The following is a 21,864-nucleotide window of genomic DNA, read 5'->3' as shown; positions in this document are numbered from 1 at the left end:
CCCGAGACTGGGTAATCTGTCAAGGAAAGAGGGTTAATGGACTCACCGTTCCATATGGCTGGGGAGGCCTCAATTATGGCAGAAGGTAAAGGGGAAGCAAAGGCATGTCTTACATGGCAGCAGGCAAGAGAGTTTGTGCAGGAGAAGTCCCCTTTATAAAACCATCAGAACTCACGAGACTTATTCACTATCAGGAGAACAGTATGGGGGAGACCGCCCCTATGATTCAATTGTCTCCACCTGGCCCCTCCCTTGACACATGGGGATTATTACAATTCAAGGTGAGATTTGGGTTGGGACACAGCCAAGCCTTATCAACACGGGATTAGAATTTGTACCTCGAAAGCTAAAGCTTTAGTGGAGAAGGTGGTTTGCAAGAGATGAGTAGAAGAGACAGTGAGAAGCAGAGGAAGAGATGGCGGAGTTCTAGGGGCAGAGACTCCTTGTATCCTGGCACTGATCCCTGCAGGGAATTTTGTGGAATCGCCTTGCATCCTTACCTAATATTCGTCTTTAATGGAGCAGTGTCTATAGGATTCTGATATTTTCATCTAACAATGCCTGTGCAGAATGACAGGCACAGGCTTTGGTCACTGAAAAATACATCATCGTTTTTTTCTGAGTCATCATATGTCCTCCTAGATTATAATTTTCATGGCTGCACAGTGACTATTGTGGATGTCTCAATATTGATGGGAGAAGTGCCATTTGTGGGAGAAGCTTGAGCTCTGGTGTTAAAGAGTACTGAGTTCCAGTGCCCTGCCCTGACATTGTTGGCTATGTGATTTGGGCAAATTATTTAAACACCCTATGCCTCAGTTCCCTCCTCTGTAAGATAGGCACAACAATAAGGTTAAATGATGTAATGATTCTTAAAGTTCACAGCATATTTTCTGTCATATAAGTGAGGGGTCAGTAGATTTCACCTCTCATTATTTGTAATCATGAAACCAGTATTCTGTTACTGCTCGTGTAACAACCCTTCTATTTTCCGCGTCCTCCCCTGCTCCTCTTCTTCTTCTTCTTCTTCTTCTTCTTGTTCTTCTTCTTCTTGTTCTTCTTCTTCTTCTTCTTCTCCTTCTTCTTTTTCTTCTTCTTCTTTTTCTTCTTCTTCTTCTTTCATGGAGTTTTGCTCTTGTTGCCTAGGCTGGAGTGCAATGGTGCGATCTCAGCTCACTGCAACCTCTGCCTCCTGGGTTCAAGCAATTCTCCTGCCTCTTTTGTATTTTTAGTAGAGATGAGGTTTCACCACCTTGGTCAGGCTGGTCTCGAACTCCTACCCTCGGGTGATCTGACCACCTCAGCCTCCCAAATTGCTGGGATTACGAGCATGAGACACCATACCCGGCCTCTATTTTCAACATTATAAACAGAATGGCAGTGAACATCCTTACAGTCAAATATTTGCACATGATTATTCTTTGAGAAAAATGCCAAGAAGTTGCATTATTGGATCAAAGATTATGGACATAAAATTTTTAAAAAAACATACACTAGGGGCCAGGCTTGGTGGCTCATGCCTGTAATCCCAGCACTTTGGGAGGCCAAGGCAGGCAGATCACAAGGTCAGCAGTTTGAATCCAGCCTGGCCAAGATGGTGAAACCCCATCTCTACTAAAAATACAAAAATTAGCTGGGCGTGGTGACTGGCGCCTGTAATCCCAGCTACTCAGGAGGCTGAGGCAGGAGAATCGCTGGAACTCGGGAGGCGGAGGTTGCAGTGAGCCAAGATCACACCACTGCACTCCAGATTGAGCGACAGAACAAGACTGTGTCTCAAAAACAAAACAAACAAACAAACAAAAAACATACAGTAGGATGGCTGTCTCTGAATCTTCAGTGTTACCCACCACCCTAGCCTTATCCATTGTCTTCTTGGCCTCAGATTTAGAGAAAACATGTTTCTTTCTGGGTCCAGGATGTGGTCTATGTTCACTTTCCGACAAAATTAAAACGTCACATCTGACATTTGAGTTGAGACTCTTTGGGTAAAGTTAATTAATTCATTTAGGTATTCACTTACATGTCAGGTATAGATTAAGTTTATATATAGCCTAGATTTATGGATTAGGTTTATATTTTGAGAGCTGGCTGGAGTGTTGCCAATGATGGAGTGGACTTTGCAGCCATCATAGGAAGAGTTCCAGATGGTCCTGAGGAAGTCAAATGTAGACTAAGGCTTACAGTATCTGTAAAATCTTTCCTTTCTAGAAACAGGGACATTTGGAATATCTTTATCTTTTAAAGTGCCTGGAATGACCTGCCATCGGCAGACCCTTCCCTGGCTTCAAGGCTCTGGAAAATATCAATATGAAATTTAGTGAGACGCTTCTTTGAGCCACCCACTGTGCTAGGCAACTTGGGAAGACAAAGGCAACCCTACATGATCCTTATCCTCAAGAGCATAGTTTGTTGGGGAAGTAGATGTGCAAACAATTAGAGGGCAAAGTTAAATTTGCCAGATTGGTGGTGTGCACCTGCAAGGAAATCCCAGAATAAGGCATTCCTTGAGCCAAGGTCTGCATGCAGTTAGCCGCTTGGTCCCCAGGGGGTTTTAGTTGTTCTAAAGTCATAGTATTTGATTTTTCTTTTTAGTTACCAACAATGAACACTGGAGATTTTAGATAAAAATACAGATTTCTGTCTTACCTTGAAAAAATGAAAGAATTGACAATAATTAGCCCCTATTCCACCATGGTAACAGTGAGGGATGGCTGATCTTTTAGCCAGAGAATGAAATGAGTTCTCCTGCTGGGCATGGTTCATGTCTGTAATCCCATTACAGGTTCATGCCTGTAATCCCAACACTTTGGGAGGCCAAGGTGGGCGGATCACTTGAGGTTAGGAGTTCGAAACCAGCCTGGCCAAAATAGTGAAACCCTGTCTCTACTTGAAATACAAAAATTAGTCAGGCGTGGTGGCAGGCGCCTACAATCCCAGCTACTCAGGAGGCTGAGGCAGGAGAATCCCTTGAACCTGGGAAGCAGAAGAGGAAGTGGTTGCAGTGAGCCAAGATTGCGCCACTGCACTCCAGCCTGGGTGACAGAATGAGACTCCATCTCAAAAAGAAAAAAAAAGAAAGAAATGAGTTCTCCTTGTTAACTATAGTCCCCACTACTCCTTACAGTTTTATCCTGTACTGCTTCATTTATTTATGCTGTTTGTGTGGGCCCTGTGAGTTTAAGAACATGGCCTAGTGGAAGGAGGCTCTTGTTCTTTCACAGGATATCAGGGAAGATCAGAAAGATCTGCTAGAGGGGAGACCTGCAGGGTAAGCAGAAATTTGCAACGTAGAGAGGTAGAAGGGAGGTGGAGCACCTAAGGCAGGGGCAACAGCATGTGCAGAGGCATGGGGCTTGGGCACAGAAGGCCTGCTTGGACAAAGACAAGCTGACAAGGATAGCAAGAAAGTTGAGTATTTAACGGAAGGGATCAAGAGAAAGGATTGGAGAAGTATGCAAGTGCCAGCTCATGAGCAGTCTCGCATACCAAAATACAGGCTTTGGATTTTGCTCTGTAAAAACTAGATTCGGCCCGGTGTGGTGGCTCATGCCTGTAATCCTAGCACTTTGGGAGGCTAAGTTTGGTGGATCACTTGAGGTCAGGAGTTCGAGACCAGCCTGGCCAACATGGCGAAACCCCTTCTCTACTAAAAATACAAACATTATCTGAGCATGGTAGCGGGCACCTGTAGTTCCGGCTGTGAGGGAGGCTGAGGCAGAAGAATTGCTTGAATCTGGGAGGCAGAAGTTGCAGTGAGCCGAGATCACGCCACTGCACTCCAACCTGGGCAACAGAGTGAGACTCTGTCTCAAACAAACAAACAAACTAGATTGGATGACTGATCAGATAACAGCTAAAAGAGTTTCCAACAGTGCCCCGACTCCATGCTGATGCTGTGGAAAGCACATGGTGTGCAGCAGCTCATGAAATCCTGACTCCAAGCATATAATACATGTGCTATTACAGAGGTGAAAAAGCAGATCGAGGGAGATAGGTTAAGTGACTTCTCCAAGGTCACAACCAATAAACAACAAAGCAGGAAGTGAACCCCAAGCTTCATTACAGAGCTTGCAATCTAATCATCGGGGCACCCCAAAAGCAGATCGAGGGAGATAGGTTAAGTGACTTCTCCAAGGTCACAACCAATAAACAACAAAGCAGGAAGTGAACCCCAAGCTTCATTACAGAGCTTGCAATCTAATCATCGGGGCACCCCACTTCCCAGCTGGATTAGTGCTTCTGAACAACTACCCTGGCAGCAAAGTCAGGGTTGCATGGAGTGTGAGTGTGGGGACACTGAGAAAGCAAAGCTGCCGAGCTACTGGAGACCCCTGCATTGGCCAGAGAGCAGGAGGGCCTTCACCAAGGTGGCCTAGTGCCATGAAGAGGAGGGGGTGGATGGGGGAGATGTTGAACAGGATACAGGATGGACCAGCGGGACCCTCCTTCATGGAACCTGCTGGCCATCGCATCGCCTTTTCTTTTCCTTCTTGGAATTCTCGGAGCACTCTGGGCGTCTTTCCTAGGGCTTGCTTGTGCCATGTCCCCATCCAGCTGTGTGCATCTTATCACATCTAGCATGTTTTGAGTTCCTTAAGGGCAGGAGGAATTATGCTTTATTTGCCTTAATATATTTTTTTAGTTTTTACATTGCTGAGCATAGTGCTTTGGTAAATGAATGAATTCCAAAATTATCTTATTAAGATCATTTCTCCTTATGTCTGCATTTTATAAGTTAGTGGCAAGTTAAATACTTTTTCTTTTAAAATATGAAAATAATTTCCTTACACAATCTACTTTAAACTACATTAAAATATGAGGGAAAGTAAGACTGGGAAGTTGTTTAAAAACAGCAAACCCTTTAAGAGTCAATGTCACATTTATTGCTATAAAATATTTTTCTCTCTCTGTTAGACATCTGGTTCCCATTACGTACAGTATTGGGTACTTGAGTTCACCAGCTATTTTGCATACCAAGCAGTGTGCAGGCAAAATCCCCACCGACATCCACCCGTATGCATTTGCACCAGGTAATTCTTTACATTTACAGACAACCCTTCTATCACCAACTTAATTCTTACCAATACATTTTTGAAGTTACTTTGCTCATAGGTACCTTAAGACCAAATTGCCTATATCTGAGAAGTGAAGAACTTCAAAATCCTGGAGTCTTTGCTTTATGTCGTTGTACAAGCCAACTATCTATAATCTGGCATTGAAGTCAATGAAACATCTAAATCTTAAGTCTATATTTCCTAGTAACATTGACCCAGAAATGAGAAACACAATATGGAATGTTTGCTAATGAGTCATGAATTTCATTATAATTGCTTCCACATTCAGGATAGCTCCCTTAAAACCATCTAATCTTGACATATCCTGCAACAATCCCATGTGTTGTAAATGATTTTGTTTTATTTCTTAGGTTACTGCTAAGGGCTGATTTTCTGGTTCATTTCATTTTCTTAAAGAAAACCACACACACGTGCATGTGCACACACACATTCAGACATACACACCTCACCTCAATTTCTATTTTTTGAAATAAAATAATTATGAAATAAAAAGGAGCCCTAATCATTTGGTTTGAAAATAAAAATAAACACATTTAGGGAAAAAGTTGAAATACCTTCCATTTTACAGCTCTAATTCAGGCCTCTGAGAATTAAAGCCAGAATTAAGCAATGCCTAGGCAAGCAGTAGTCTGTACCCTTTGGAGATTTAAGAACCTATATCAGAATGGACAGACACAACTGGCATTCAGTACTGTAATGATGGAAAAGTAAATACAACTTTTAAAAACTGCTCACTTTAGAAAGTGATCTATTAGCGTTGTACGACTTCAGCACTTAAAGTGACTGATTCTAATTGCAGGATTTGGCCAGCAGCAAGCATTAAAGAGCTGCAGGATCTTGTATTTTATTTCTTTTGGGATATTTTAACTGGATTTTCTTTGGAATGAAGCTTTATCCTTGCCACACAAAAGATCGTGTGGAAGAAATTTCTCTGTTCGATAGAACGAGAGGTAATTATAGTTTCTTCTTCTTTGATTCATGATTCAATATGCCAGATCCTAAGAACATTCTTGCATTTATTCTCCCCTTCCTTTACTAAGTAAAACTCTATTTTTACAGCTCATGGATATTATCCTGAAGGGCTGAAGATGGATGCCCTTCTCTAATGAGCTTTAGCAAGCAGAGAGGCACTCTTTTCCTGCACCTGGTTATTTTACTTTGTCCTTCAGAATCTCTCCAGGATAAACCGGTGGGTCTGTAGGATGAAGCTACCATGCCATACCTTGAGCCGAACTTATTTTACATAGGTTATCACAAAACTACAGGGACTTCTGGGCAGGTATACTTCTTAGATGTACCTACTAATGAGTTTGCAGTTTCCAGAAAAAGAAGGAAGCGTATGGGAGAATGTCATTCATCTTTGAATTTGACTTTAGGTTTATGACATCTACAGGCTATTTCAGAATTTTCATTTGATTGACTACAGGAAACTATTTGATTGAATAGGATTGGAAACTGCAGCTCTTTATGCTAAAAGAGTGTTTTTTTGGGGGGGGGTTGAACTTACATGTTTAAGCAGTTTAAGACATTGAAATTTTACCTTAATCTGCCGTATGGATTTTTTTGTTGGTGGCTTTCAGATCTCTCAGGTAGTAGAAGAATTGCCTACCATGTTTCAGAGTTTAGATATGATCTCCTATATTGTTATCCATGTAACCAACAGTGGGATCTTGAACATGTAATCTAAAACTCCAGCGCTACTGTAAACGCTAGCCTTATTTATTTAAAACATCACTCTCTGAAACTGACATTATTTTCTTAATAGGACAACACTGGGTAGAAAGAAGTTTAAAGGCACTCTCTGACTTCTTGGTGAATTTTTCACTAACAGTTCCCCGTTGCTCATAATTGCATCCTCTCTTCCAAAACCTAGAATCTGCAGAAGAGAGCAGAAATACTTGTTATTGACCTGAATTAGGATAAAAAGAAGAGAGAAGATAAGATCATAGCTGTTGGCACTTTGTTTATGAAAACATCATTTCGAAAATATGCTTGAATCAGGCAAAAGTAATGCATCTCCTTCCTCTCCTAGCATATTTTAAATGCCAACCTAGCCAGACAAAAAGAATAGTGCCCCAAATTAGGGCATTTTCTTTCCTGTATGCTAGTGTAATATATGATAACATCATTTAATTATTATTTGTGACATTTCAACTACATTTTAGATATTATAGAAATATATGCAAATATATGTAAAAGTATAAACATAAAAGTCAGAAAGTGTTTAAAAATTATCACATTTTATTTTGAAATAATATAGGACTCACTGAAGTTGTAAAAATAATTCGGAGAGATCCCCTGTACCCTTCACCCGGCTTTCCCCAAAGACAGCATATCACATAACCACAGCATATTCTAAACATTAGGAAATTGATTCAATATTGTTAACTCAGTTAGAGGCTTTATTCAGGCTTCAGCAGTTTTACATGCACTCTTTTCTGGGGTGTATAATAACATGTAGAAATGCATAAAACACCAGCATTAAGAAAGCATCTCTCACCAATGAATATTGATGATATGCAAGATTCTCAGACAATGTGGTTTTATGCATCTTGTGATTGACTAAAAGAGAAGTAGAGCTGGTTGCATTTAGGAAGGTCCTTTATACCTAATTGCTTTATCCATATGTTAATTAACTAATCAATTAATCAATCCTAATCAAGTGCCAACTATGAGCCAGCCTCTTTGATAAAGTGGAGATGCAAAGATGGAGGCATGGATTATACTCGCGAAGAACTCACAGGAGGAGATAGAAAATCAAATCAACAATTACAACACGTAGCTGCATACCATAACACAAATGAAACACACCAATATGACTAAGCACCTAAAAGTGCCCTGCACTGTACCAGGCATTAGGCATTAGGTGAATAAGATGCATGCTCTTCCTGTTCTGTGGAGCTCGCTGCTGAGTGCAGGAGATAAGACCATTAATGAGCGATGACAGCAACGTGCTCTAACAGGGAGCTGTGGTTCGGCGTGGGTGGGTCCTAACCAGATCAGTGGGTCTAGGAAAGTGACTCAGGAGTGTGTCATGAGGTCAAGGCCAGCATCTTAAGACGCTGAGCATGACTACTTTATGGGTTCTTTGAACCAATCTCTGACTATTTTTCATGCAGACCCCGTAAAGCATCTTCTAGTTGTGCTATCGCATTTGAGCAGATGGCTTGCCGTCACGAGAGCAGTCAGTGTTTCTCAGAACTGATTCAAAAGCTCTTTGAAGGCCGGACGTGGTGGCTAATGCCTGTAATCTCAGCACTTTGGGAGGCCTAGGTGGGAGGATGGCTTGAGCTCAGGAGTTTGAGACCAGCCTGGGTGACACGGCGAAACCCCCTCTCTACAAAAAATACAAAAATTAGCTGGGCATGGTGGCGTGCACCTGTGGTCCCAGCTACTCCGGAAGCTGAGGTGGGAGGATCAGTTGAGCCCAGGGGGTAAAGGCTGCAGTGAGCACTGCACTCCAGCCTGGGTGACAGAGTGAGCCTCTGTCTCAAAAAAAAAAAAAAAAAAAAAAAACGCTCTTTGATATCATACCTGGTGTCAGATCTTCTCCATTCAATGCTGACAGGCCTGGTGTTGGGCTCACAGAAGACATGGGGTGAAGAGGGGTTTGCTTGCCCCCAGTGAAGGTGAAGTGTTTTCCTAGAGCATGGTTGGTTAGTTGGTGTTGGAAAAATATAACAGTTGTATTTTTCTTTCCTAACAAATTGAGGTTTCTTATTCAAAATGAGACAACACTATCACCCTCTAAGCTGCTGTGGGTCTTATCATCGGCCTTTCCCGCTTAGAACCCCTCAATTGCTTTACACTAGACTTAAGGTGGCATCCAAAATTCCTACCTAAGCATGTGGTCTACAAGGCCCTCTGTGATGTGGCTCTGCTTACCTATGTCTCATCACATTCTGCTTTATCTCCAGGACCTAGTGGTCCAAGCATGCTGGCCTGTTTATTATTTCTTTAACTTCCAAGCTGTTTCCTGCTCCTGGACCTTTCCACATGTTTTTGGAAATGTTTTCATTTTTCCTGATACTTTTATCTGTAACCTCATTCTTCAGGCTTCTATTGCAAGACCTTCTATGCTGAAGCACTTGTTTATATGAAGGCTTCACTGTAAGTTCCACTTTATTCTTACTTTTACTTTGTGTATTTATTATTGTATGCAATTTTCTATTCATTGGTGCGATTATATAATATTTATCTCTCCCATTAAACTGTAAGTTCCATGAGGGCCAGAATGATGTCATTTTTATGATTATCTCCTGAAGGCTCAATAAGCATTTGTTGAATGAATTATTGAATCAGTGAAAACATGAATAAATGAAAGAAATAGTGACATATGCCCTTATTTCTTCTATGTTTAGGTAATGCTACACCCGAGATTTGGAAGTATCTATAGAGTGTTTTCGGATCATTTCTGGAGTCATTTCTTTCTCAAGTTCAGGCAGCAATCATTTTGCATAAAAATCATGGCTGGGCTGAGTGTGGTGGCTCATACCTGTAATCCCAGCAATTTGGGAAGCCGAGGTGGGCGGATCACCTGGGGATTGTGAGACCAGCCTGACCAACATGGAGAAAACCCGTCTCTACTAAAAATACAAAATTAGAAATTAGCCGGGTGTGGTGGCACATGCCTATAATCCCAGCTACTTGGGAGGCTGAGGCAGGTGAGGCAGGAGAATTGCTTGAACCCAGGAGGTGGAGGTTGCAGTGAACCCAGATAGCGCCATTGCACTCCAGCCTGGGGGACAAGAGCGAAACTCTGTCTCAAAAAAAAATTCATGGCCGACATGGTTCTGTGTACTTCAGTGGTTTCTGCTCTAGGTGTTTTATTGGTGAAGTTGTCATCTCAAGGCTACTCCAACAATGGGCAAACCGTGGGTTAGATGTCCACTGCTGACTGAAATGGTGGCCATTACTTTGCAAAGAATAGCCTAGAGCTGCTTTGCTAATCCCGGGGCTCTGAACGTGGCTCTTTGGTACACAGAGGGTCTTGAGCATGGGAGGTGCCTTGGCAGACAGGTCTAGCACACCGTTTAAAATGTTTATATCTGCTGAATTCTAGATCCAAATCCTGTCTTCACTGGCTTCAAGAATCCTGTCTTCACTGGCTTCAAAACTGGGATGAAGGAGGCTCCTTAGTGGAGAGCAAAGCAAAGAGGTATTTGGAACAGGGAAAAAGGGATTGATAGAAGTCAGGGACTGTCTCCAGGGAGAAGTGATCTTTGAGGTGAATCTAGATTGGTGGTCAGGATTGAGTTACTCAGATGGGCATACGTGACATGGTGTAAGGGTGGGCTGAGGGAATAGCAGTGCAAAGGCCTGAAGAGATGTTTAGTGAAAAGGCTCAACCAAATCTCTGGACATACAAAACCAATTAATGGACTGTGAGAAGAGTGGTAATCCCCCATCCCTCGAATTTCAACTATGTAGATAATTGCTTCAATTTTGTGCCTGGTATGTACCCAGTCTAAGCATATGTTTATAATCTAACGTAGATTACTTAAATTTTGTTTGGTAGATAATAATGCAGTGTGAATTTCAGTTTTTTGTTTGTTTGTTTGTTTATTTGAGACAGAGTCTCGCTCTGTCACCCCCCAGGCTGGAGTGCAATGGCACAATCTTGGCTCACTATAACCTCCACCTCCCAGGTTCAAGCGATTCTCCTGCCTCAGCCTCTCGAGTAGCTGGGATTACAGGCATGTGCCACCATGCCCAGCTAATTTTTGTATTTTTTGGTAGAGACAGGGTTTTACCACCTTGGCCAGGCTGGTCTCGAACTCCTGACCTCATGATCCACCCGCCTTGGCCTCCCAAAGTGCTGGGATTACAGGGGTGAACCACCGTGCCCAGCAGCAGTGTGAATTTCATTACCTTTTTTCCTGGGTGTTTTTATCAAGAAGGGCTTGTGTGTGTGCACATATATGTGTCTTTAAACTCATTTGTTAATCTTGCCCATGTATAAATAAAGATCACAGATCTTGTTTATGTTAAGAGCTGTGAGATTTTGGTGAGCCCCTGCTTCTGGAATGTATACTTAGTGAAGAGGCAGCATTACGTACCAGAAAGAGCTCACGTTTTGGAGTTAAAGACCTGGGGACAAGGATCAACTTGGCACTTACTAACCTGTGACTCTGGGCAAGTTGCATAACCTCTCTGAGTCATAATTTCTCCCCCACTAACTTTGTGGTAATAATAAGGTTATTTGGCTCATTTATCTCATAGAATTATTTATATAAGGCAATCTATCTGAAAAAACTTTAAACGTTATAAAGCACCTTGTAAATAGGAGGCATTGTTATTCTAGAAAAAGTGTACTGAAAAATATGACAGGTTATGTAAGTGAATGGAGAGGCCCTACCCAAGCTCAATATCATTTCAAAATTGAAAATAGCATATTTCAAATATGGCAATATGGCTAGACATTCAAAAGTTTCTGAGAGCAGTGAAAATTTACACTTATTGTGTTGCAGGTTTATAGTTTAGAAGGCAGTTCAATGTTGTACAAATTAAAGAGAAAGTCAGCCCCCCAAATAAAGTTTGATAAAACTTTTGATTTTTAGAAAAGAAGGCATAAAGCAAATTTTCGTGAAATATTTCTTGGTAACTCACTTTGCAGTATTTTTGGAAATTACGTGACAATAGAATTACTTTCCAGAAAATAGTAACAAACTTTCCCCAAAATGTTTTATTTAATCAAGAAGGAGCTAAGTAACTGGAGGAAAGGCAAGCACATTTTATATGTGACAAACAACTATCTCACATATTAATTTCAAAATGTAAGACATCTAAAAGTGCACATCAAACTCAGCATTAAAAGTTATTGAGATCCTTTGCCATAAAAATGATTTCCTTATATTTTCTAGAAACTCAAATTGGATTCATATTAAAGAAGAGAAGGATGGATTTGTTTAGACAACACAAACCTAGGAAGGGTTTGAGGGGTGAAACAAACTGGGTTATGGATGAACGGGGGCAATTGGAATGTAGAATTGAAACAGTAGTTAACATCTTGGTAAGTTACCCACCATAAAATGCTTTAGAGCAAGATAGATTTTTGTTTTTCTTTTTTTTCTTCTATTTCTTCTTTTCTATTTCTTTTCTATCTTCTCATGTAGGACACCCTTTTTTTTTCTCTAATTTTGAGATCCTCATGGATGAAAACAAAACATATATTAAAATATTGCATAGGAAGAACACAAATAGCTTTGATAATGCACCAACTGCAAGTGGATTCATTGGCTCTGTGTCAGCTGGTGCATGTAGGAAGCTGAAGAATATTTTCTTGCCAACGTTTTGGCAAGACTTATTTTTTCCCGGGGGGTGGGCGCAAGGGTGCAATCCAATAATAATAAAAAAAAGACTGTATAACCATTGTGTAGGAAGAGCTTCAGCCACCCTACAGCCGAGAGTGAGTTGGTCTTCCACAAGTCACTGGGGGAGATGAAGGGTACACTGTAGTCAGGTGGAGTCTCTTTGGGCCTAAAATCACTATAGGACACTTTTCCAAAGTACCCTGGTGTCTTCAGTGATCCTGAGTGCTGGCACTTGCACTTTGTCACTACATCCATCCCAGAGCTGCCCCAGTGGCTGGAGGCCTCTTGAATATCAGCATCATGCTCTCCCCCAACCTAGGGGATTCGTTTTCCTCCCCTGCAGTAGACATTTGCGTGAAGGTTAATCCACAGTTAGGAGTTGCTTAACTCAAGCCTCAGAAAGCATACACTGCATCTTTAAGAAATAGTTTACTTGTGAATCAGTAAATGTACTAGACAAAGCAGCCATTACTTATGCATTCCTGCATATCCAGCAAGGTGAAAATAATAGAATAAACATCATATACTTCATTATGATATCGGTTTACACTTCCAGGGTACACAAAAAGAGGCCATTTCATCAAGCTAATTGCCTGAAAGTAAAAGAGAGAGAACTTTAGCTATTAGTCTATTATGGGGCTTTTTTCTTAATCACAAATAGGGGCCGTGTGTCCCTGGGGGGATGTGTATTCTAATTTACAATTGAACTACAGATCAGAGCAATCAATCTTGGGCAGCACTTTTACAGTGTAATTGCTGCAACATAACAAATAAAAAAAAAAAGAGAGAGAGAGAGAGAGAAGAAGACCTAAGCTGAGCGTCAGCTTGAGGTGGAGATATTTGCAGGCACTAGTTCAGGGTGGGAGGGAAGAAACGCCACAAACATGAATATGCAATGAGGGCTCATTAGCGGCCTCGTGTTGCCATGACGAATGGCATTATCCGCGGCCTGGTGCTGCCTAAACGTGAATTTTATAACGACCCATTTATCATGACTTGTCATGGGCTTCTGTACTGTACTTTCTTCCAGCTCACACACCTTTCCCTATTATGACAGTGGAAATCTTTCCTTTTATTATTATTGTTTCCTTTTGTATTGATTTCTGGCTCTTCAAAATAAGTTGCATCAAACAGAGCAACATGCTAATGAGTGATTTGTGCCTTCAAAGTTGAAGAACTAAAACTTGATTATTCATCCCGTCTTCTCTATAGTCATATAATTGAGCAAACAGTTGGGCTAAACTTTGAAAGAAATTTCTTGATGTATGAGTTTTTGTTTTTGTTTTTTGACTGTAGCATCTTGACACTGCAGATTTTTTTAAAGTTAAAATTAATGAAGTTATCTTCCTTTCGTTTATTTTATTCCCTTTGTTGTACTTCCAGAATCTTTTAATATCTTAAACGCACAACTCAAAACTTTCTATGTCTCTTCCCAAAATCTCGGCACCATTACAGAAAAGTGTAAGACTAAAGTGTTTCAGAGATTTTTAGTGCTTAGCATTTTACAAGTGCTTGAGTTGATTTCTCACTTAGAAACCCTCTTATACTGTGCAGAGGAATGTTAGCAAAAAGCTTGTTCTTTGATGATAACTTCCTAGGATGTACATTTTACTAACAGAAAAAAAAAGCGGAAGCAATCTCCCATGATGGAAACCATGAGATCTGTTTGAATATTCAGCAGCAACAATTTGCTCTATGCAAAGGCTTGAGTCTTTGCCATTGGCCAGGAGGGAGGAGGGTGCATTTGTCTGTCAAAATTAAGTCCACCAGTCAGCCAAGCATAGGGTCCTAGATTGGCAGAAGTGTCCTATTGTAATCAGAGATACAGTATGCCTTATGATTAGTCCGTTTAGTACCATGAAAAGGGTAGCACTCAAACTATTTCTCGGATTTAGCGTGGTGAAACACGGCAGCACAAGGAAGTAGAATCTGGTATTGCTTTGCACATCCAGGGATTATAGTCATTCCTGTATTTAATTTGTAAATGGTAAATAGCTGACCAGGTCGTGTTAGCATGACTGTCTCTACTGTGCCCTCTTGGATTTCATTTTAATAGTAATGACACTTTTACATAGTAATACTATTCATGTAATAATGATATGTAAAACTCAAAATAGTCTGTGTATTACTGATAATTTTATATTCATAAAGGATTTTGCCCTCCCCAAGTTCTTGTTTTTAGATCCTTGGGTTCACTAGAATCAGGTCTATTATTTAATTTTTTTTTTTTAAGGAAGAGAAAATTGGGGCTCAGACATTAAGTGACTGGCTCAAGGTCACACAGAAAAACGAGATGCTGGGGCTCAGCATCAAGTTCTTAAGTCCCTGGGTCAGTGCTTTAAGGTACCCAAAGTTGCAAAGCAGAAATTATTCTTAAAATGGCGGGTAATCTCTTTTAGAATTTAATGATAAGTGAATGAATTGGGAAAGGATCCCATTGAAAAGATGACCATCATTTACACTTGAGAGCCTGTTATTCTCCAAGGCTACCTACTAGGACTGAAATTCGCATGTGCCTGTCAATTAAAATTAAGTTTCCATTCCAGCCATTTAAGGTGAATTAACTTTCATCATTTAAAAATGCAGATACGAAATGTTTTTCAACATAGAGACTTGGGCACCATCCTGGATGGTAATCTGGTCTTATGAATCCACTGGGCATTATATTTTTGTTTCTGAAGAAAATATCCTTGTTTTCCTCGTGAATGAATTACATAGGATTTTTAGAGATCATTTTGTGAAGAAGGGAGTGAAATATTGGCAAATGATATTAAATAATGCTGTGATTGTGACTGAACAGATTAAGACTTTGTCTATACGACACCAAACATCTGGATGAAAATGGAAAAAAGAAAAGTAAAAATCCTTGATGTTCTGTTTACTTGATACCATACATCTGGATCTTTAATAACATCTGGATTTTTGACTCTTTTCTCCTCCTAGGTTTCATCTGGGTGTTTGGCATCATGTTCAGAAATGCGAAAAATAAAATTCAGCACCGTTATTACTGAATTAGATAAAATGATTGTATTTAATTAATCCGTAAATATTAACTAATTATTCTGTTTACCATAACATGTAATGAATATAATTCTCCACCAGGCAAATAAAGAAAGAAAGATGTAATTAGGTGATTTAAGCATAAAACTTGGCTGAAAGCATATTTAAATCTTGGTCATAGTTTACTGGCATTAATTTCCTTGGGCAAAAATCTTTGTAGGTCCTCAGACAACCATTTTCTCTTCTGAGGAATAGATTTCCCTCGTTCTTATGAGGGTCTGTTCATTTACAATGTGTTTTGACAGTAGTAAAATTTAGTAAACATTCAGTAACATATGAGATACATCTAGTAATAGATGTTTTCTTTGCCAAGTGAATTATCTGGGGCTGATAAAAATCAGTGTAAAACCCACTCTCAGAGCAGCCTTCTGACATGCCTGAGGCTGAACCCCGAAGAGGAATCTACTGAAACTGGACTTCAAAGCCTTTGTCACAATGAAAAGCACCTTCTGTGACTGACATTTTTTTGTGATCTCCTCTAAAAAAGTTATCATAATTATTGAACATTTCCTCTGTAGCTTATTCTCAATCCAATCAGTTATAATGAAAATAGTCTGCTTGCTTTTTATATTCTTAAGTTTTCAAAATGATTAGTGCTTCCTTGAGATATCCCATTAATTGGACACACAACCCGGATGAAAAGGCTGAAACCCAAGAGTATATAAAAAAAATAAGGTTGTTGCAATTTAAGTGCCTTCAAAAGATCTAATTTGATTTCTAAAAGCAATTTTGCAGATGTGAAAATTAAAGGCACGCAGAAACAAGATATGATTTAATGAACGTGTAGGTTAAGAAACATTTAGAGGTTTCAGTAGCTTTACTCTGACGTTTTTGTTTGTTTGTTTAGCTGCTATGTTGGAAAGATTGAGTCCACAACACCATAAAAATTACTGAATTTTATGGGTCGCTATTTCCTTGATCAAATTGTCCCATTCTTCCCAACACGTTTCTGAAGCAACTTTGTATTTCTGTCTACAGATTTTCAGGTCCAGGACCCGTCAATCAAATTTCAGATTCTAATAAAGTCCAAGGGTCTCTCCACTTAGGTTTGTCTTAGCTGTTTCATCAATGAGCCCCTCCCCCTTTCCCAGCAAATTGCACACTTATTCCCACTTAAAAAAAAAAAAAAGAGAGAGAGAGACAGAAAAATAACCCTTCCCACTGGTTCTAATGACATCTTCAGTCATTAATGAGTTAATAAAAATCTCAAGTCATCTGGGCTAGATAAGAAAGAAGAAAGAAATGTATTGTACTGTAATGACAGGCTCTCGAGCTGCCCTCTGAGATGTCATGGGTCAGTCATGTTAAGAATGTGTGCGTCCAATCATCTGCTGATTTTTATCAGCAAGCCCTCCAGCAGGAGCTGACAAGGGCCAGTTTGGGAGTCACAATGAATAAACAATGACTTTTTGGATTGTTGGGGGCTGTGTAATAGAGTGAGGGGTTTATATATACTAAAACATGATGACATTAGCAATCAATATACCGATTACTGGACAAGTTATTGGAGGAGGCATTCACGTGTCTTCAGCCTGCTTGCACTTTGAAGGGGCCTCTAGCAGGGAGAGTCCGTGTGCCCAGAGGCCGGCAAAGGTTCCAGACCTCAGGCCCAGATCTAAAAGGCAAGCCCCTCTTCTCAGGCTGAAGTAGTCCAGAGCTGGATGATTTGAATCCCCTGGGGAGTTTATTAAAAATACAGATTCCTGACTTTCCTTCCTAGAGAGTCCATCTCAGGAGTCTGGGGCTAAGGGTGAGACTTAGTGTTTTTAACAAAGTTTCCAGGTAATCCTGATCGGGAGCATTAGGGAACTGCTGTACAGTTGTCATTCCCAAAGTGCTGTCCCCCAGCCAGAGCAGCTGCATCCCTATCACCTGGGAGCCTGTGGCAAATGCACCTTCTTGGGCCCCTCCCTAAACCCACTGAAACTGAAACTCACTAGGGGTGGGGCCTAGAGATCTGTGTTTTAACACAGCCCCCAGGTGATTCTGATGCACTGTGCAGTTTGAGAACCAAGGCTGTAGTACAAAGATCCTTGCCAAAGTGTTGCAACACAGCTCTGTCACCTGTAGCCTCTGAGGCTCCTCATGGGTAATTTGTTACTTGTACTAGTTAGAGTGCTGGAGTTTGCAAATGATTTACTTTAAAAAATTAAATTAGAGTAGATCCAAGATTATCTTCACAGTCATGCCACTCTCATTCACTTGCATATTGCTAGGCTTTCTTGAATGATCTTGATGTATGAGTGACTTTGATTATAGAATAGGAAGAATAAACATAGCTTTTGTCTGTTATTTGAAGTAGAGAGAGTGGATTTGTACATAATCTTAAAAGAAAAGGAGTCCATAAGAAAAATCAATGTATGTGAAGCATTTATTTGATGTATGACAAATATTTATGTAGGTAACCAGTGCCACTTGTGAAACCCATGGGCGATTGGTGAGGTCTACTGTTTTTGTCTTTGGTAGCCACAGAACATGCAACATGTCTTAATTAGAAGAAGAGAATATGCACGGCCCAAGGTCAGCATATCCTCAGAAGAGGAATGGCGAAGACCTTCTTGCAGTTGGGTTGAGACTTCCTTTATTCAGCCAAGGGTCCTCCTAAAGGGGCTTGCTCAGCTTTCAAAAGAGGTGGACTCGTTTGTCAGCCATGCAGTAGATTTAAATCAGTGTTCTCCAGAATATGTTTGAAAGAGTAATTTCATGTCTCAAAACATTGATTTAAAAAAATGTCTGGGGTCAAGTGAGAAACAGTAGATTAACCTGAGTTAAATAGGATTGTTTGCAGCAGAGCCCCCAAAGCCTCCAGCACATTGCTATGCACTGTGAATCCCCAGGACATTTGATCTTCAATAGATCTGATTACCCAAACCGTTTTATAAAGGATAAGCTTGTAGCATTGGTGTTCAAGGAATAGACTTTCAGGAGACACAGATTCCTATTTTCTAAGATGGCAAATACCTGTTGGTAGAAGCTAGTTCTTTTATATGTTGTATAGTAAGGAACCTCTTCCTTTATTCTAATTTATCAAACCCTCTGTGTCTGGCATCAGGACTCATTATGTGGTGGCTTGACGCCAGCAAAAAGGTTCATGTAACACTCACCAAAGAGTTAAATAAGTTGTCCAGTTGTTGATGGTTTGGTTAAATTATCCCTGAATTTTTGGCATATCTCCCAGAACAGGTACTCATAAAAAAAGAAAGAAACCTGGGTTTTGCTAAGTGAGATTACATTGTGTTTTCATATAGGAGGGATAATTCCAGTGCAATACTTGCCTGTACCCAGAAACTGGTTGCATAAGCAGACGGGCATTGGGCTGGGCCTGATGTTAGAAAGTACTTCTGCCCCCTCCATTGACAGTACTTCCCCGGTCTTTTCTAGCTCACGGGGCTCCAGATGGCCATAGCTGTGGTAGCCATCTTTGTCCCCATACTGGCTATTTTTGAAGGTGAAAGTTTGGGGATATGTATTACAGAGGGCAGGTCAGGAAGGATTTAAGCACATTACTGGTTGTAAAATTTCTTTTCTTGAAGTTATGGCCAGAACTGTGCGTTCGTTAATGCCAAATGTTAATTCTTGCTGGGGACATGATGTCTTATAAATGTTATAAAAGAATATCATTTTTCCTGTAGCAGTGCAGGTACTTTTAAGGCCATGTTAAGAAAAGGGCTAGTTTCCCCATAACATCTGCAGGTCACCTGCTTGCTTATAAACCGCCTCTATGCTAACATCCCTTCCAACTGTTACACAATAGTTAGAAGAAATTGTCACATGGTAGAAAGAATAGAACTTAGCTGACATTTGAAAGACGTGTAAAGATTAAAAACAAGCAAACAAAAATTCCTCCAAAATAAAACAACCCCACCACCCTTGTTAATATTTGTCACCTTTTCTACATAGTTTTACAAGTCTCTGCTAGACTCAGAACTCATTAGGATGTGTCTCTCAACTAAAAATAATAGAGCAGATTCAACTTTGGGAGGTCCTCAAGCCCTTTTTTCATCTCCTTTGTAAATATATCCCCATTGACACCACATGTGCTTCCAAGCTTTCCAGACATAAGGCGTTTGTATGATGGGATTCACTCTACACCCTAGTAGAAAAGAGCAGAAGTTCAACACAGTTAACGGAGATCTACCCACCACTGGCCTGGTTTGTTATGTAGTTGAATATTCCTCCCCTTTATATTCTTTGAAATGTTTTGAATTAAAATAGCTTACTCAAGGTCACTGAAGGCATATGGTCCTGCTCAAAACTTTAAACAAAACATTAGTTTTTACAACCTTTTGTAATTTGGTATTGTATACAACATAGCTATATGCAGAGTTTCTGTAATCTTTTCAGTGGGTGACAGAAATATGAGAAGCAAATTTATAAGCCATTTAGTGAAGCATTTAATCAATTTCATGCATAGAAAATAACTCCGATTGCTTTGCTTTATCAATCTTTCTTTCCAGCAAAACTCTTAAGTCAACAGCATCTCCAAACACTGCCTGGGTGGGGGAGGGGCTGGGGGCGGGGTGGAGAGCGGGCAGGCACCTTTCCCTGCACACAAATGTCAGGGACTTCAAAAGTCTGCCTAAAAGGGCTTGCCAGCATCTATGAGGCTTCTGGAGGCTGTTAATGTATTTCAGAAAGAAAGCACGGGTCTAATGTTTAGAGGAAGTTTTCAAGGCCTTTTACTGTAAAGTTATTCATTAAACACCCTTTTCCCAGAGTGACTCTCACATGCTCAGCAATGCAGACTGTGTTCAACATTAGGCTCAAAGAAGCATTTTTGTAAAAATTGCTTCAGTGGTTATGACTTTTGTATACATGAAAACTGAAATGACTCACATTAACACTTAACTTCTGAATTAAGGAGTTGAAGCAATGCGACCAAAATACCTGAGATTCACCAAACAGAGCTAGTTTAGCAGTTTTCAGGATACTTGAACTGTTTTTTAGAGTTCATGTTCCAATTCTCTTTTTGAATTGCTTGGAAGATTAATCCATCTCTTGGCTACATAGTGAGTTAATATTTTCTTTTCTGTCATGTGCTAGAATGTCTCTTACGACATTTTACCCCAAACACCATCAAGTTTTTAAGTGAAAAAGTCCTAAGGGAGCAAAAGATGATTTTGCCAATAATCATTAACTGCTAAACTGTATTAAAACTGCATTAGCTCTACCTTGTCCTCTAAATGGGAACTGATATGAAAGTATTGCAGATATAGTTTCTAATTTAGAAAATAATTTGCTACCACTGATTTTTGAACCTAGAAAAATATTCCAGTGAATAAACTCCAGTCTAGATTCCTTTTTTTTTTTTTTTTCTTTTGAGATGGAGTCTCACTCTGTCGCCCAGGCTGGAGTGCAGTGGCGTGATCTTGGCTCACCACAACCTCCGCCTCCCAGGTTCAAGGAATTCTCCTGCCTCAGCCTCCCGAGTACTGGAACTACAGGCGCACACCACCACACCCGGCTAATTTTTGTATTTTTAGTAGAGACGGGGTTTCACCATCTTGGCCAGGCTGATTTTGAACTCCTGACTTCGTGATCCACCCGCCTTGGCCTCCTAAAATGCTGGGGTCACAGGCGTGAGCCAGCGCACCTGGCCTACATTCTTCAGTTCTGATTTTAAATTGGCTCCATTCCTGGACCTCATCTTAGCCTCCTGATGTTTCACTCTGCCTTTTAAATATGACATATGCAAGTATTTGCCTGTGTTGGCAGTTCGGTGGCAGGCCATTGATGTTTATTTTGCTACACTACCTAACTTGTGGGGGCCCCATCATTATATTGAACAGAGTCGCCTTAATAATCTTGCAAAAAATTGGCAGCTCTTGGGGAAACTGGCTATGCAAGTAGCTTGGCTGATTTGTCTATCTCTCAGTCTCTCTGTCTCTCTATCTCTCTATGTATTTATCGTTCTATCTTTCTATTGTTATTCAACCATTAAGTCTTGCATTACACCAGTGCCTCACTGACTTTTTTAAACGATCATTTTGAAAGAAAGATGTCTCTGGTGTAAGATCTGATATTTAATGCGTAAAGGGACTCCTTAGAACTAAGAAATTTAAAATTTTCAAATAAATTTTGAAACACCAAACAATTACCATATACTTATTCTACTTGTAAATATTAAGGTATTAGAGGATAAGGCTAAAGTGCTCTTTGCTATGACTTCTCTGCCTCCCTTGATGTGATCTATGTTACTGAGGATGTGCATCTTGCCAGTCCCTTTTCTGTCCAAATGAGTCACCAAAATGTGCTATATCGTATGTATCATTGTGCATTTGTTATTTTCACTTATCCATGTCTTGGAGATCTTACCTGGTTAGGAGAAAGAGGTATACCCCATTCTTTCTAACTGCTTAGAGAATTTCCCATGATGCAGGCAGACCATGCTCTCTGAGTTTTTCTCCTATGAT

General features: G+C 40.3%; 1 protein-coding gene across 19 annotated transcripts in view; it reads left to right on the top strand.

The window, feature by feature from the left end:
* Positions 1-21,864, top strand: part of LOC104002446 (uncharacterized) — a 246,214-nt gene that overhangs the window by 45,091 nt on the left and 179,259 nt on the right. For 4 of the 19 annotated variants that reach the window (XR_010151527.1, XM_063794378.1, XM_063794375.1 and 1 more), the window contains one exon: positions 10,141-10,236. The exons of 13 other annotated variants lie outside the window; for them this stretch is intronic. Coding sequence is in view for 2 of the 6 variants with exons in the window: in XM_063794378.1 (XP_063650448.1) it covers positions 10,141-10,203 (63 nt within the window). In the remaining 4 variants the exon portion in view is untranslated. Of the gene's footprint in view, positions 1-10,140; positions 19,937-21,864 lie in introns of those variants that run through there. 2 more of the 19 variants (XM_063794379.1, XM_063794376.1) reach the window with 1 other exon arrangement.

Source organism: Pan troglodytes, chromosome 16, assembly GCF_028858775.2.
Source record: "Pan troglodytes isolate AG18354 chromosome 16, NHGRI_mPanTro3-v2.0_pri, whole genome shotgun sequence".
In the NCBI taxonomy this organism is placed as follows: domain Eukaryota; kingdom Metazoa; phylum Chordata; class Mammalia; order Primates; family Hominidae; genus Pan; species Pan troglodytes.
Note: the sequence above shows the minus strand (reverse complement) of the source record. Positions and strands in the feature narration are given on the sequence as shown.